The sequence below is a fragment of the Pagrus major genome, chromosome 22 (genome assembly GCF_040436345.1).
Source record: "Pagrus major chromosome 22, Pma_NU_1.0".
Taxonomy (NCBI): Eukaryota; Metazoa; Chordata; class Actinopteri; order Spariformes; family Sparidae; genus Pagrus; species Pagrus major.
In genome coordinates, this window is record NC_133236.1 from 9,010,904 (window position 1) to 9,026,229 (window position 15,326).

The following is a 15,326-nucleotide window of genomic DNA, read 5'->3' on the forward strand; positions in this document are numbered from 1 at the left end:
AGCACCTTTCGTCCAATCAGAGAGTTTGTCATTCCTTCGAAGTGTGACGTTTACTATGACACAGGAAATGCTGGAGTGTCTTTCAAAATAACATAGTACATGCTACTAAAGGGGAGCCAGCATCTTTTGTAGCTGGAGGCCGTACTTTTTTTTTCCTACATTGATTAATTCACCCACAAATAAAGGAAATACGCGCAAAGATTCAGATTGACTCAGATTTGTGTTACATTAATTTAATTTGTAACATTTCATTTGGCAGTACAAACATAGCCAGCAAAAATGTTTTATTTTGAAAGGTTAGCCGGAAAGTGCATCTTTAATTGCGGCGTACCTAATATTTATCACTTTGTCAGCTAGCATTTCGTTCCGGCACAAGGACTTTGTAGCTTTTAGCTGCTTTAAATGGCCGACAGACACAAATGAACATATTTATATCTTAATCGTTTATACCCGAAACTAAAACGTTATTTCTTGCTTCGGTTCCGTTCGTCTTTGACCGCTGACGTACTTGTAGCTAACGTGGCTAATGCTAACCTGCTAGCTGCTATCCTGTCAGAGAACTGAGCATAGGTGGTCCATGTGGTTCAAGTTAGATTTGAATAACAATTGTATTTTTCTCATACAATGATATCAAACTTAATATTAAAAGTACTGTAATTGTACTCGTAGTTACATACGGCAGAATGAGGGCTTGTTTTGGTGCTAAAACACAGCAGCTAATCAGCAGAGTCTTCATTCATCCTGTCGGTCCATCAGCAGCAGGTGAGTGCAGAGATGATCTGATCAATACTTTTGATGTAAACACGATTGAATTAAGATTAACAGATAAACGCCATACAACCTTAAAGACGAGTCACTTTTAAACTATCTGTAGGGACAGATGACACCCCCAAATTGCAGTCTTGTTTTTAGAGTGATCAGTGTTTGTATATTACTTTACATTTTATTCAGAAAATGATTTTATCATACAAACTGTCTGTTTAATGTTTGTGTTTGGCAGTGCGATGGCGAGGAGCTCAGAGCAGGCTCTTCTGTAGCCCTTCAACAGATGAGGAGAAGCCTCAACCCTCCATGCTGAGACACCTGACCTCCAAAATAAAAGCCACAGGTCCCATCACAGTGGCAGAGTACATGAGAGAGGTGCTCACCAACCCTGTGACAGTAAGTAATCATCAGTCAGTGCAGTGTCGTCTCCAGGTCCTTAAAAAAGATAGAAAGTCAGCGCTCTGACCTGCAGCCAGTTTATTTTATTTCCTTGATTTTATCTTGGAGTAATACTGAAACACAGATAAAAGCATGAATCTTTTTTTTCCCACTGTCATTATTGCTTTGGTCACTGAGAGACATATGTCGCTGCCTTAACTGGTCTCTGTCTATGGTGCTTCAAAATTCAAGGTCTCTACTATCATCATTACTATACCGCCTGCTTGATATTAATTGCTTTTATTGTGACACACTTTGTCACTTTTATTTTGAAAAGTGCTGTATAAATAAACCTTTACTTACATTAAACGTCATAACAGCCAATAAGATTCAACTAAAGAAGCCTGTTTTTCCCAGCATGTCCTTTATTTATATGAATGACTCTTTGATTTTCTGTTTTAAGATGAGCTGTTCCTTTATTTGTTTTTACCTGAAATAGTTTCACACCTTCTGCTGCTGCTCATCATCCTTCATTCATACTGATTTGTTTTGTCTTTCAGGGTTATTATGTGAAGAACAACATGCTGGGACCTGAAGGAGATTTCATCACATCACCAGAAATCAGTCAGATTTTCGGAGAGGTGAGGCTGAAAATTAAAAGTTATGAAACGAAAAAAACAATTCATTAAAACTGTCCAATCACAGTACCAGATTTGTTTCTTTGCTTCATCAAGAATAAAAACTCCCCAAACATTTAATATTTATAAAAAATAAAGAAAAGCAAACTAATATTGTTTGATTGAGAATTGACTGAATTAATTGCGATGTTTAATCAAACATCAAACTCCTGCCGACTGAATAAACTTTAATCATAAAAGTGTTTCAGCCTCAGTTCTGTCTGTTTAAGCCAACTGCATCCTGAAAATCCTTAAAAAAGTTAAAGAAATCAGATACATTTTTACATCTAGCTAATCAGAAACAGCACACTTCTCCTCAGTTAGATCACAAAAATCTTTGCTAATGTTGTTTGTTTTTCAGTGTTTGAACATGTTTCCTGTTTGTTTCAGCTGGTCGGTGTGTGGATCCTCAGTGAGTGGATGGGAGCAGGTCAACCCAAACAGCTGCAGCTGGTCGAGCTCGGACCGGGAAAAGGATCATTGGCCAGCGACATCCTCAGAGTACGAACTTTATTTACAGCAGCGAACGGAAAATCATCAGATCAATAGAGCCTGTTACAGAGCTGAGAAGTCAGAGGGAATTTTACAAATACATTAGAAGTTTGAGGTTTACTGCATGGAGTAACTTCCTGGTGTCCTGCCCTCAAATTCCTCTTTTCCACCAAGTTAGTTCTGGTTCTTGAATCACTTATGTTCCCACCAGTTTTGAGTAGAATTTGAACAAACCTAGTTTTGTTCAAACAAATGTATTATTTGTCAAAATGTTCAGGACGGTTCAAAATTAGGTGTGAAACCTGAAAACATTTCAGATCTAAATGAATTCCTCTCTGCTGTATCCTTGCTGATGCTGCATGTGTTTAAACATAATACATTATTACCACATTCATCTGAAAACTGACGTACTGTGTTTTTATTCTCTGCAGGTGTTCAGTCAGTTGCGGTCGGTGCTCGGCGAGGCCTCGGTGTCTCTCCACCTGGTCGAGGTGAGTCCGGTGCTGAGTCGTCTTCAGGCCCAGAATCTGACCGGGAACTGCAGCCAGGAGGCAGATGCCGAGGATGAACCGGTTTACCGGAGCGGGGAAACTGCTGCGGGGCTGCCGGTGTCCTGGTACCGCCGCTTAGACGACGTCCCCACAGGTACAACAAAGAACAACTAAGCAGAACCAGGAATGCGAAGTGCTTTATCACCAGAAAACTAGTGCTGTGCGTTCTGCTGGTTGTTCAGTTGGTGGACGACTTTTTTGGCATATTATCAAATGAAAGTGAAAGTCGAATTTTAAAAAGGAAAAAAAATGTTTGTGGCATAAAATAACAAATGTCAGGCACTAGACAATAACAATCCTTTCATAAATATGAACTTTAACCAAAAAAACAAACAAAAATCAAAGCGTATCAACATTTTTGCATCCCTCAGGATCCATAGTTGAATTACATGTTTTACCGACCAAGAGCACTCGAGGGTGGAGGAAGTAATCATGTATCACCTGCTTAAAAAGTTGTAGTAATAAGGTGAATTCTCTTACAATCACTTTCTCTGTTCTTCTTCTTTTTCTTCTCACAGGGTTCAGCATCTTTCTCGCTCATGAATTCTTTGACGCTCTGCCGATCCACAAGTTTCAGGTTAGTTTGAGTTTGTGGGTAGAATCCTGATGTGATTACAGATGTTTTTAGTAGGATTTTTTTGTAAGATTTTCTAATGACAACTGTGCTCAGTTTTCAGTCTGATCATCTCCGTATGCCTGGGTTGTAGACAAGTGGCTGTAGACCGTAGACAGTCACAGTGTAATTATATTAAACTACCACCAGGTGGCGATAACATGAACTGAGACAGTCTACTCCTTTACAGAACGACAATATCTAAAGAAATATGGAAATAAAAAACCGTATCAGCAGAGTGATCAGAGGCTTTAGCTGCATTTGTACTTTCAGCATGAATTTCTGAACAGCGGGTTTTTATAACCTTTTATTTAGATTGTGTCAACATTTATCACCTTCATGTTTGATTTAAGATAAGACCAGATAAGATGTTCCTTTATTGAGATCATTTATTTCCATCCAGCGAAGAGGAACCCAGTTTTTTCTCCAGATGTGACCTTTATTTAGATTTTTAAAACCTGTGATAAATGATTAGCTATGAAAAGAAGAAATAAGCAGAACCCTCTCTCGGTTGTTCACAGCCACCTGTTTACGTTTGTTTGTTTGTTTGTTTGTTTGTTTGTTTGTTTAGCGGACAGAGAAAGGCTGGAGGGAGGTGGTGGTGGACATCGACCCAGACAAACAGGACCAGTTGAGATTCGTCGTGGCGCCGTCTCCCACTCTGTCCTCGTCCACGCTCGTACAGGTCAGTACCTGAGCGACTCGGTCACGTGACTCACCTGGAGGTGGTCGAGGGCTTTTGATCGTATCACACAGTCTTACTCAGCAGGTGGAGTTACTTCGGAATCATTAATGTTTAGATTTCCATTTCTCAGAGCAGATTTTATGTCTTCTCGTCTTGTTTCAAAAGTCAAGAATGGAAGAAAAGTCCTTAAACTCCACCAGTTTTACATCTGGTGTTTCTCAAAATTGACGCAAGGACATTAAATTTATTTGGTAAGTAGAAAGTGGCTCATTCAAATCTTTTGCTACATTTGACAGTTTAAAACTCAAGAAATTCAACATTAAACAGAATAAATCAGCAGATTCTTACGCTGGAGCAGCTGGAATCAAAGAATATTTGCAATTTTTTTTTTCCAACAAATGATTACCAAAGATATGTTTTCTGTCTGTGGACTAACAGCATTGAATAATAATAATAATAAACTTTATTTATGTAGCACTAAAGCTCTGAACAGAGCTACAACGTGCTTTAGAGAGAGGAATCAAGAATCAAGAGCAGATAAAAACAACACAAAAGAAAACAACAGAATTATAAAACATCGTGGGATAAAACAACATACAGTTAGCAAGTAAAATGATAAAAAAAACAACTAAAAACTTATTCAAGAATTCATGAATGTCTTGGGTTAAAAAAGATAATTTCAAAAATTGGTCTGGCGTTATTCAGTGAGAAAGGATCCGGAGGAGGTTTGCTCATGATTGGTTTGTTTGTTTGGGAAGTTGAGAGCAAAGAACTGTTAATAATCAATAAAATAAAAGAGCCGACAGTGGAGGAAGCTGCTTGGAATGATATCTAAAATACATGTAGAGGATTTTAATGTGATTTATTAATTTACCATCAGTAGTTTGAAACTGAAGGACTCATAAAATATGAGGATAGTGTGATAGTGTCAAAGTTCTTTTTGTGCTCTGGATGAAGAATAATCGCACTGAAGTACAAACAAATGTTCCTGAAAACAGGACAAAAGTACTTTCGCTGATAAAAAATACAATACTACAATTACAAATGTCGAGACTCTTTTTTTAAAGCAGAGGAGGTTTTAACTTCACTTGAGGACATTTATAAGAGTTGTATAGTTTGAACTTAGCAGTTAAGAATGAAGAGGCTCTATACTGTTTTGTGGAAATAAACTCCTGACGTTTGTTTTACAGCCTCCATCTGGTTTTTATTGCCCACATTTCTACCAGCTATACGTTCACAGCCTGTTTGATTTGGCTTTACTGGCTCACTTCAGACACTTTGATCATCCTGCCAGAGGCTGACATCATCATCATTATCATCATCATCATCATCATCATTATCATCATCATCACTATCACCATCAGTCAGTTTGGATGAAGAAGCTGCTCTCAAATAAGAGTTCAGCCTCCGTATCATCAAACTATGAAACTTTAGAGAGTAGGGAAGAAGAAAAGAGCTATTAATTTCTAATTGAGGTCGTCTGTGCTTTAAAGTTGAAACACTTGGCTGTTTCAGCTGCTTTATAGATTTAAAGAGGCATAAGTGAGTGATGTGGCGACTTTAAACAAGAGAAAAGTTCAGTAAAGCATCAGTTGGTGGTGATTAACTGAACATTTCTGGTTTTATTTAGGTGTATTTTCCTGGATGACGAGTATATATCTAGATATTTCCAGAAGCTGTTTGAGTGCCCTTTTATTGAATGCTGTTTTGCACGAGCATTTAACAATCATATGTGGGGGAAATCATTAAAGAAGAGACACAGGCAGAAATGGACCAGAATGCACTGCAGCTACAGGACAGATTTGAATATGAAATATTGGATAAATGTCATTATTTTTCAGGAATACAATCCCATTGTCTTTCGCCCGTCCTGAGTCTAAAACTGTCTGTTTGTGGCTACTCAATGAAAGATAATTGTGTGTGTGTGTGTGTGTGTGTGTGTGTGTGTGTCAGGCAGATGAGAGGCGGAGTCAGGTGGAGGTGTGTGCAGAGGGCGGAGTCATCGTTCAGCAGCTGGCCCGGCGGATCGTAGAGGACGGCGGTGCGGCGCTGATCGCCGACTACGGACACGACGGAACCAAGATGGACACATTCAGAGTAAGACAGACATTTTATTAGGTACAGCTGTAGAGTCCAATGCAGTCAAATACAACAAATCTGCTCATAACACCTCTGTTTAAGAAGGTTGTAACGTAAGGGCGCAGTGTTTGACACGGCATTGAGATATTTTATTTAGAATTATTATACTGTTATAGTTTCTAATTTTTCCTTCCTCTTTATAAACATGTAAGTCTTATGAGGAACAATGTGAGAATTTGGACCTCAAAGGAGGACACTGAGGACATTTCTGGACATTTCGTCCCGTCCTCTCTTCGGTTGTAGTTGGAGGAAACAGATGTAGGAAGCAGTGAAGCCCGTCAGCTGCAGGCAGAGAGGAAACCAGGGTCGATGGGCTCCTCATCTGCCTCTGATGTTCTCATTTCCTCAATATTGCCAAAATAATTTAAAGGAACAGGTCACGTAAAAATGGAAATTCAGTCATTATCTACTCACCTAAAGATATCTGTACATTATGAGCAGATGCAGAATCAGAGAATAGGGATCATAAAATCCCGAAAGGTTTAAACAAACATGTGGAACTGTCAACGTTTCAAGGAAAAATAGGGAAGTGACATTTAAAGTAACAGTTCATGCTAAAATGGAAATTAGGTCATCATCTCCTCCCCCCATGCTGATGAAAAGTCAGGTGAAGTTTCGTAGTCCACAAAACATTTCTGGGGCTTCACAGCAAAACAGCATATCTGACTGTGTTGTTGGCTCAAAAAACTGAAGTGAACTGTTCAGATCTACACTGAGACAGAGAAAATAAAAACATCTGAGGCTTTGTTTTTTTGTTTTTTGGTCAGGGTTTTAAAGGTCACCAGCTCCATGACGTCTTGTCCTCCCCCGGCTCGGCCGACCTCACCGCCGACGTGGACTTCAGCTACCTGCGGAGGATGGCCGGAGGGGACGTGGCCTGTCTGGGACCCGTCACTCAGAGGACGTTCCTGAAAAACATGGGCATCGACTCCAGAATGCAGGTGAGATGGACGGTCTGACAGGTTTTCCAGAGAAAGCTCAGCATCAGACCATCTGAGCGGGAGCTACCAGTGAGCACAGACAATTAAGTGATGGCAGGGCTCGCCCAACACAGCCTGAACGCATCCAACATTTGAGACTGACAGCTGCAAGTTTGACGACAGGGACTACAGTACCAAGGTGGCTTTGTTGCCAGGTTTGGCTCCTGGCAACCCAGAGCCTAACGTTAGTAAGCTAATAGGGCCGCTAACGTTAGCTGCATGAATAAACAAGCAAGCGGGAACTGTCTAAAACATTCTGCAACAACTATTTAAATGAATACATGTTTCCATAGGATCCAGAGGATTTCTTTGATGTTCAGGACAAATTTCAACATTTTGAAACACATTTTAAATCCAGTGAAAAATAAGCAGTTGCTGAGGCTTTGAATACACATGCGGAGAATCACTTAAACGCAGAAATTTAGCTCTGACGGCCAAACTTAAAAAATTCATAACTTAAAAAGTATTTGGAGTACAGCTATAGGATTTTGCAGAGTCAAATGGATTCAATGAAAGTTTTTACAAAACTTCATGACATGAACTGAGGGCCTCGTGAGTTGGTATTAAATGATCCAGATGTAAAAAACTGTAACTTGTCACTGCCTTACGGTGGACAAAAAACCCAGTCAGTTGAAAGAGTGTAGCTCTAAAATGTGCCAGTCGCTCTAATAGTAATAAACTAAAGTCAGTGAGTAGAAACTGACCGAGGTGGGTTAGTAAAGGGAGGTTTTAACTCACCTGGTTCTCTGCAGGTTCTGCTGAGGAACTGCAGCGACCCGTCCACCAGGAAGCAGCTGATCAGCAGCTACGACATGCTGACCAACCCCGACAAGATGGGCGAGCGCTTCCACTTCTTCAGCCTGCTGCACCACAGCCGGCTGGCCAAACCCAAGAAACTAGAGGGGATGAAGCTGGAGAAGAAGAGCCCGGCACTGCTGCCTGTGGCTGGATTTACCAGGCTCAAGTTCTCCTGATGGGCTGAAACGAACCCGAAACTGAGTCAGAAAAGACTGGAAATGTATCTGAACTTTTGACAGACATTATGGGATATTTCTGAAGATCATGTTCATGAGAAGGTGAGCAAGAGAAAAGAAGAAATGTGCTGCACTGTACTAGATTTTTATGTCAAACATGAAGTGAAATAAAAAGTCAGTGTCTCTTTAAGTCAACTGTAAATTAATTTGGATCGAAAAAAATGTTGTGCCTAAAAAAGTGAAAAGGCCATTTTTATCTTCCAAATTACAACAAAATTCTACATAATGAAGCCGTCTGTCATGAGGTGCTGAGCAACGGGAGAAACCTGTGACACCACTAAAGGTCAGAGGTCGTCCCCATCAGGACGATCTCTTCCCCGTCAGCCTCCGTCCACATCTTGAAGCAGTTAGCTGAGCTCACAGTTGTGCAGCAGCCATTCACAAAGAGCTGGCTGCTACTCCGGTAGCAATTAAAAGATTCAGTTACACATGTAGGGGGGTCGTCGCTGCCAAAACAAGCGTCCGTCCTCCAGAGGAGCGGTGCAGCGAGGCGATCGTGTTCAGGATTGGTAATTAAATGATCGTTTCCAAACATCCTGCTGCCGATCGTTATCAGCTCTCCCTCTGATTCAGGAAGGTCTGTGTCTCTGTGTTTTTAACAGGTTTAATGAGTCTGACTCTAACATTTGGAACAAATTTGAGGATTCTATTGAACTCCTCCAAAAGAAGATGTTTAGAAGGTTTCTCACCTTGAAGCTGCCACCAGATAGAGTGAAACCTTTTTTTCGAGTGTGTATATATATAATATAATATATATATGGTAATGGACCACACTGTGCAGAGTTTATAGATATATAATTGTGTGTATATATATATATATATATATATATATATATATATATATATATATATATATATATATATATATATATATATATATATATATATATATATATTAGTGAGTATATAATATATATATATAGTATATATTATATATACTCGCATTCCTTTCCACAAACAAAAATAAATAAATGAACAACAAATACAAAAGCCATCATAATCCCCTGATGAATTTTAAAGCCCTTCTGCATCCCTGTACCTTGTGAAAATCATGTTTTCATAAATTTTTCTTTTTAAAACTGGTTTGTGTTTGGACATTGCTTGAACTCCAGATTCAATCTGTTCCATAGTTTTACACCAGAAATTGATACAAAAAAACTTTTGAGTGTTGTGCGTGCAGCCAGATAAATTCAGATTGTGCTTTTAAACCTGACTTTAGTGTGGGGTTGGACACAATTTCAGCAAAATGTATCAGTTTCTTACTTGGTATTTCTAAAAAGTAGAAAATTCCAAACTAGTGACAAGTTCTGTGGTCTGGTGGTACAGCAGCAGATACTTCTGTATCTGTTGCCTGACAGCAGCAGGGTGAACAGACTGGCTGGGTGGATGTTGTCCTTTAGTATCCTTTGCGCTCTGTGCAGACATCTCACTTCACCGATGTGAATTTCTAATGACTAATTGATTAATATTGAAACCTCAAACTCCTCTGTTGTTTCATCTGCACCTGAAGAAGTTTAGACTGAAAAGTTAGTCCTGGTTAAGTCAGATACTTCACCTTACCTTCTTTGTTTTCCTCCGCCCACACTTCTCTTAGCCTGAATGATTAGTGGGGAATTAAAGCAAGGATCCATATGCAGAAGTAAACACAAATGATGCTGCTGGTTGAAATGTCAATGACAGAAATCTGAGTTTCTTTCTACTGCTGCATCTGTAAGTTGCTCTGAATAAGACAGCCAGAATATAAAATTAGATTTTCCCAAAGTAAACCATTCGGCTTTAATATTTTTCCATCAAAGTCACTAACATGACACAACATTTCTTGCAAAAATATAAAACGTGTGAGATAAATTCTCAGGATCAGCGACACTCCACAGTTCAGTCTTTTTCTCAGGCAGTTTCCACAGAAAGACAAAGAGACAATAGCAGCTCGACTCTCAGCTCATCTTCATCCAAAGTTTTAGAAGAAATCACTCAGAAATCAGAAATAACAGAATCATTTGTTTGTCTGCAAAAATATTACATGCAGCAGCCTGATGTCTGCTTTTTAAAAAGAGTTTTATGAGTCCTGAGTCTTAAGACATAATTTTAAACAGTTTTTCTGGCTTTTTAGGTGATAATATGAGAAAGATTAACATATGAGTTGTTTTAAACATTGTTGGTCTGAATGTGATGGTGATTTTCTGACTTTTCCTTCTAAAAATTACAAGATTTAAAATACCTCTGAAGTCTGAACAATGTACAGAAGATAAACCCACAGCTCTGTTCTTCAACTCAAATCTCATAAAACAATTTAGAAGTTTACTTTTGCAGATGAACAAACTCAAAGTTATTATCAGTGAAATTCTCCTTAAGAGTTTCCCAATAGTGCAAAAACATCCCAACAATTAACACTGAAAAAATTAACATTATAATCAAACGCAATCAAGACATGTTTGTTTCTTCTGAGTTCCAGTTAGCGTCACACAGGACGACTTTAACAAAAACCACATCTCGACAGCTTTATAAGATCTAAAACGGAACGACGACTTCATAAAAATATTCTGTTTGAGTGAAAAAGTTTATAAAGTTTTTTCTATTTAGCCCTTCTGCGACTTGACTGGCAGTGCAGACGTTTATCTCATGTTGAATCCTGGGGAAAAGTCTCTACAGATTTTGGCTCACAGGTTGTTTTAAAAAATGTTAAAAATGTAAAATTCTCTGGAACTGAATTATCATCACAGTGTCCACAGCTGTCTGAACGCCACGTCCTGACAGTCCACGAACATGTTATCCCCTGCCATTTTGGGAAAGCTCCCAGTCTCCATGGACTGAAACTTCTCAGATCTGCTGCCTCCTCGTAGGAGGTATTTATCCTCCCCAGCCTCTAGGGGTCCTCCTCCATGTCGTCCAGGTTGGGAGACATGATGAAGTGTTTGGGGTAGTGCAGGCCTCTCTCGTCAGCGTACTCCTCCCAGCGGGCGTCGTCGCTCTCGTGGGTGATGTAGCGCTCTCCTCGCCGTGTCTCAAACTCCCTGAGGTCCAGCCAGGTCTGGTAGTCCTGAAAGATGAGGAGAACAACAAGAGCAAACAAAAAGGAGGCTTTAAAACTCAAAGCTAAGAGCTCTGAAAACACATTGCCTTAATCAGCTTCTTCCTGCGATCCACTCCAACATGAAGGCAACATTTTCTGTCAAAGTTTGAACAGTTTTTGGTTATTTCCCAACAGATTATAACTTGGTTTAAAAAAAGAAAACAATCTTCATTTGAATGGTACAAAATTGATTCTCGTGATCAAACTTTTAATATGACTTTCCACATGGATGCAGGTCCAAAATTAACACTCGCCACGCACCAGATGCGGGTAGAATTTCAGCGACACTGTTGGGTAAATGTTTGTACGAAAACAGTCACGTGATTAAAAACTGTGCTGAGAGTCTCTACCATTTTTTGCTGTTATTTACAGACATGCTTCTCTCTTCTCTGCTGTCAAGTTCAGCTCAAGTGCCCTGAATGCACCTTGTAAAATCAGAAATGTACAGTATGCTCGGATGGCTGTGAAGTTTGTTTAAAACGGGAAAGTTTCTTTCTTTCTAATTTTCTGTTGCTAAAATACATACGCCTTACGGCTGTCATTACTTTCTTCTTCACTGCACTATTTGTTGTAACAATTTGATGCTAAAACACTGAAACTGACACAAAAAAGACATTCACACTGTAAAGAAAAGCATCAGCCGGTCCCTTTACTCCTAAACGTTTTCCAGCAGCACCGGCCTAAGTTCCTTTGTGATTTGTGATATTAAGCTATATAAGCTAAAAAAATTGACTTGATTGGAGGAATGCCCTCAATTTCCACATTTCCTCTCCTGTTGCAGTGTTTCTGAAGGTCTGTCTGAGTAAAAATCAGTTAGTTTACCTGCAGCCAGGGGTGACTCAGTGATTTGTCCACGCTGTAGCGCTTCCTCATCTTCACCTGCAGCAGGTTATTAATGAGGTCTGTGGCTAAGAGGAACAACAAACACTCAGTGTTAAAACACACACAGGAAACCGGCTCTGAATCATTCAGCCATCACACTCGTCTCTCATTTAGGTCTCATGAACCTTAAAGTCTTGAAAGAAATGTAAAAGTAATATTGAACTGAAGCATCTCCAGTCCTTTGCTGTAGAATTACAATAATATTAATCCACAGAAATGTTTCAGTTCCATTATCAAAGGAGTGTACAGCTGCAATAATTAGATAGAAAGAAAATTAGTAGCCAATCTTTTGGATAATCAATTATTACTTTCAATCAATCATTCGAGTAAAAAAAGTCAAACATCTGCTGCTTTTCTTTGTCATTTCTGGCAGTAGTGTTTTGGACTGCTGGTTCGACGTCACTTTGGGCCTTTGGGAAATTGTATTGAGTATTTTTCAAATCTTTTTGTCATTTTATAGACAAAACAATAACTTAATCAGGAAATTGATCGGCAGATGAATCAATGATGAAAAATAATTGATAGGTGCAGCCTTAGTGAAAGAGAAATGTACAGTGCCTATAAAAAGTATTCACCCCTTTAATTGTTTTCCTGTTTCATTGCTTTTATAAATGGAATCATGGTCAATATACCAAAGAATACAAAACAAAAAAAAACACTTTAATGTCAAAGTGAAAACGGATTTCTGCAAAGTAATGTCAATTAATTAAAAATATGTAATGTAAAATAGGTGTTGAGAGCCTGAACCATCCCTTACCCTCCTCTGAGATCTCCTTCCAGGGGGTGGGTGGGTACATGAAGGCGGCGTTCTGGATCTGGTCGTTGATGTCCTCGTCTTCGTTGAAGGGAAACGTCCCACTCAGACTGACATAGATGATGACGCCGACTGACCACATGTCCAGAGATCGGTTGTAGCCTTTGCTGCGAAGCACCTCTGGAGCCAGATACGCTGGCGTGCCGACGACTGAGCGACGGAACGACTTCTCCCCGATGATACGAGCGAAGCCAAAGTCGCAGAGTTTCACCTGGAGGACGAGAGAGGTGAATGTTAAAGTCCCATCAAACATTTAAAGCTACAAAAAGAAAAGAGACAGTGATTCAAGAATTATTCTCACCTGAGGGAAGGGTTCTGCTGAGGCCAGGAGGACGTTCTCAGGCTTCAGATCACAGTGGACAATGTTCTTGAAGTGAAGATGTCTGAGGGCCACCAGGATCTACAGACACGACATGTACACGCTGAATTAAAGCAACATTATGAAACTTTACCTCAAACCTTGACAGCTCACTGTTGATGAGTTGAGCTCCTTCAGGTTAGAGATACTATTGATCATATCTGTTCCTGGTGTCACTGACCTGTGTGACCAGGAACTTGGTGAGGCGTTCGGGCAGTTTGCTCTTCTCGCTCGATAAAATCATCTCCAACATGTCACCGTGAAGCTTCTCCATGACGACGAACACCTGCTCAGGTGTCTCGAACATGCACTCCAGGTTTACAATGCCTGGGTGATGGAGGTTCTGTCAGACACAAGACGAGCAATGACAACAGGTTAGACATTTACACATAGTTTTAGTACATTTTTCTTTCAATATTTTGTTTAATTAAGTCAAGAAGACAAAAAGATAAAAATAAATAAATAAATTGCACTACAACATGTAAAATAAGAAGTAAAAGATGAACATGAGTTAGATTAGATCATATCTTATAATATCACTTTATTCAATGTTGTGTGACGCTGCTAACAGTCGGTGCATCGTACCTGGAGAATGGCGACCTCGTTCCTCAGCTGGCTCTCCTGTTTGGTGGGAAACCTCATTTTGTCGATGATTTTGATCGCCACGTCTCTGCCCGTCTTTCTGTGTTTACCTGCAGAAGACGAGTGGAAGGGAGAACATTTTAACCCTCTGCTGACAGAGAGTGATGTGGAATCAACAAGAAAAAGCTGAAACATGATGATTTACAATAAATGTAGCACTCTATATTTTCCTGCATCTTCAGACAGATGCATCTTTGAGGCCATTTCTGGCAGATTTAGGAGGGTGACATGATCGGACATCAGCAAACCCATTTTCATTGGGTTTTGAACTGTAAGTGCTATGAGTGAAGTTTAGTTGAATTTTTCTGCCGTGTGACTCGCCTCCATAGACGATCCCAAACTGTCCAGAGCCGAGGACCTCGTCAGCAAAGATCTGATACACCGAACTGATATCCTGAACAACAAAAAGATCAAATTAATCATCAAATCATCAAATTTAACTATTAAAAACCAACTATTTCCACTAATAATATGGACAAATAGTATCTGTACCCAGATACATCAAGCTCAGCTGTACTTTGAGATTAATACTGACATAGCATGCTAACACGCTAACTGTACACATGTTACCAAGCAAATGAGCTTAAGTTACATTCTAACTGAGCACAGTAACATGATTAACCATTATTATCAGTTATACATGTTTATATAGAGACTTTTGTCATGACCTCAGAGAATAACTGTAACACATAAAGATGATATGAGTGAAGACTTACCACATTCTCTTGTATCTGGGAGTTGGACACTGATATGCTGATCGATAATTCCTCTGAGGAGACACAAGACAACAAACACATTATATAAATGTTCAAGCCACACATACTGTAACTCATAAACCACACACACACATGTAAACCCCCGAACTTATAGCAGAGACGTGTGAGGTTATATTTTTCTAACCTTCAAATCATTAAAATCTCATTTCCTCTGTTTCCTTGTTTGTTAAAGAATGAAGTGACAGAGGAGATTTCCAGCTGAGATCAAACCAACATGTTTGTTTGTTCAACACATGATGAAAGAACTCGGAGGATGTTTCCGTCTCCGAATCATTTTCCAGATTTCACTAAATTAAAACCTCTGTTTCCTATTTCCTCTCACAAACTGCTGCTAATGTTAATCCAGCCTGACATTAAAAAGCCGAGGGCACATTCTGTGTGCGAGTGAATTTCCACTGATGAGCTGATATTGATTTCAGATCGCAGGTCAGGGTTTGATCGGGTCATCCCCTTTGCGATCGACAACAGCA

General features: G+C 39.6%; 2 protein-coding genes across 2 annotated transcripts in view; one reads left to right on the forward strand and one right to left on the reverse strand.

Annotated features, from left to right (window-relative positions):
* The first annotated feature begins 285 nt into the window (after window positions 1-285).
* Window positions 286-8,444, forward strand: ndufaf7 (NADH:ubiquinone oxidoreductase complex assembly factor 7). The gene is made up of 10 exons (XM_073492635.1): window positions 286-762; window positions 1,001-1,161; window positions 1,704-1,784; window positions 2,211-2,321; window positions 2,744-2,957; window positions 3,382-3,440; window positions 4,048-4,161; window positions 6,115-6,258; window positions 7,068-7,241; window positions 8,033-8,444. Exons 1-10 carry the CDS (start codon window positions 684-686, stop codon window positions 8,252-8,254), a joined length of 1,359 nt encoding a protein of 452 aa, XP_073348736.1. The 5' UTR covers window positions 286-683; the 3' UTR covers window positions 8,255-8,444.
* Window positions 8,445-10,060: 1,616 nt separating this feature from the next.
* LOC141018019 (serine/threonine-protein kinase D3-like) overlaps window positions 10,061-15,326 on the reverse strand; it is a 43,108-nt gene continuing 37,842 nt past the window's right edge. The window contains exons 12-19 of the mRNA XM_073492865.1: window positions 14,797-14,849; window positions 14,402-14,474; window positions 14,024-14,130; window positions 13,620-13,781; window positions 13,382-13,480; window positions 13,024-13,291; window positions 12,207-12,292; window positions 10,061-11,351 (exon numbers count right to left, since the gene is read on the reverse strand). Coding sequence (XP_073348966.1) covers window positions 11,178-11,351; window positions 12,207-12,292; window positions 13,024-13,291; window positions 13,382-13,480; window positions 13,620-13,781; window positions 14,024-14,130; window positions 14,402-14,474; window positions 14,797-14,849 — 1,022 coding nt within the window. The 3' untranslated portion in view covers window positions 10,061-11,177. The remainder of the gene's footprint in view (window positions 11,352-12,206; window positions 12,293-13,023; window positions 13,292-13,381; window positions 13,481-13,619; window positions 13,782-14,023; window positions 14,131-14,401; window positions 14,475-14,796; window positions 14,850-15,326) is intronic.

Coding starts and splice junctions, on each gene's coding strand:
- ndufaf7 (XM_073492635.1), top strand. CDS start 684: ATGAGGGCTTGTTTTGGTGCTAAAACACAGCAGCTAATCAGCAGAGTC. Junction 2,958..3,381: donor CTTAGACGACGTCCCCACAG/GTACAACAAAGA, acceptor TTCTTCTCACAG/GGTTCAGCATCTTTCTCGCT. Junction 6,259..7,067: donor CCAAGATGGACACATTCAGA/GTAAGACAGACA, acceptor TTTTTTGGTCAG/GGTTTTAAAGGTCACCAGCT.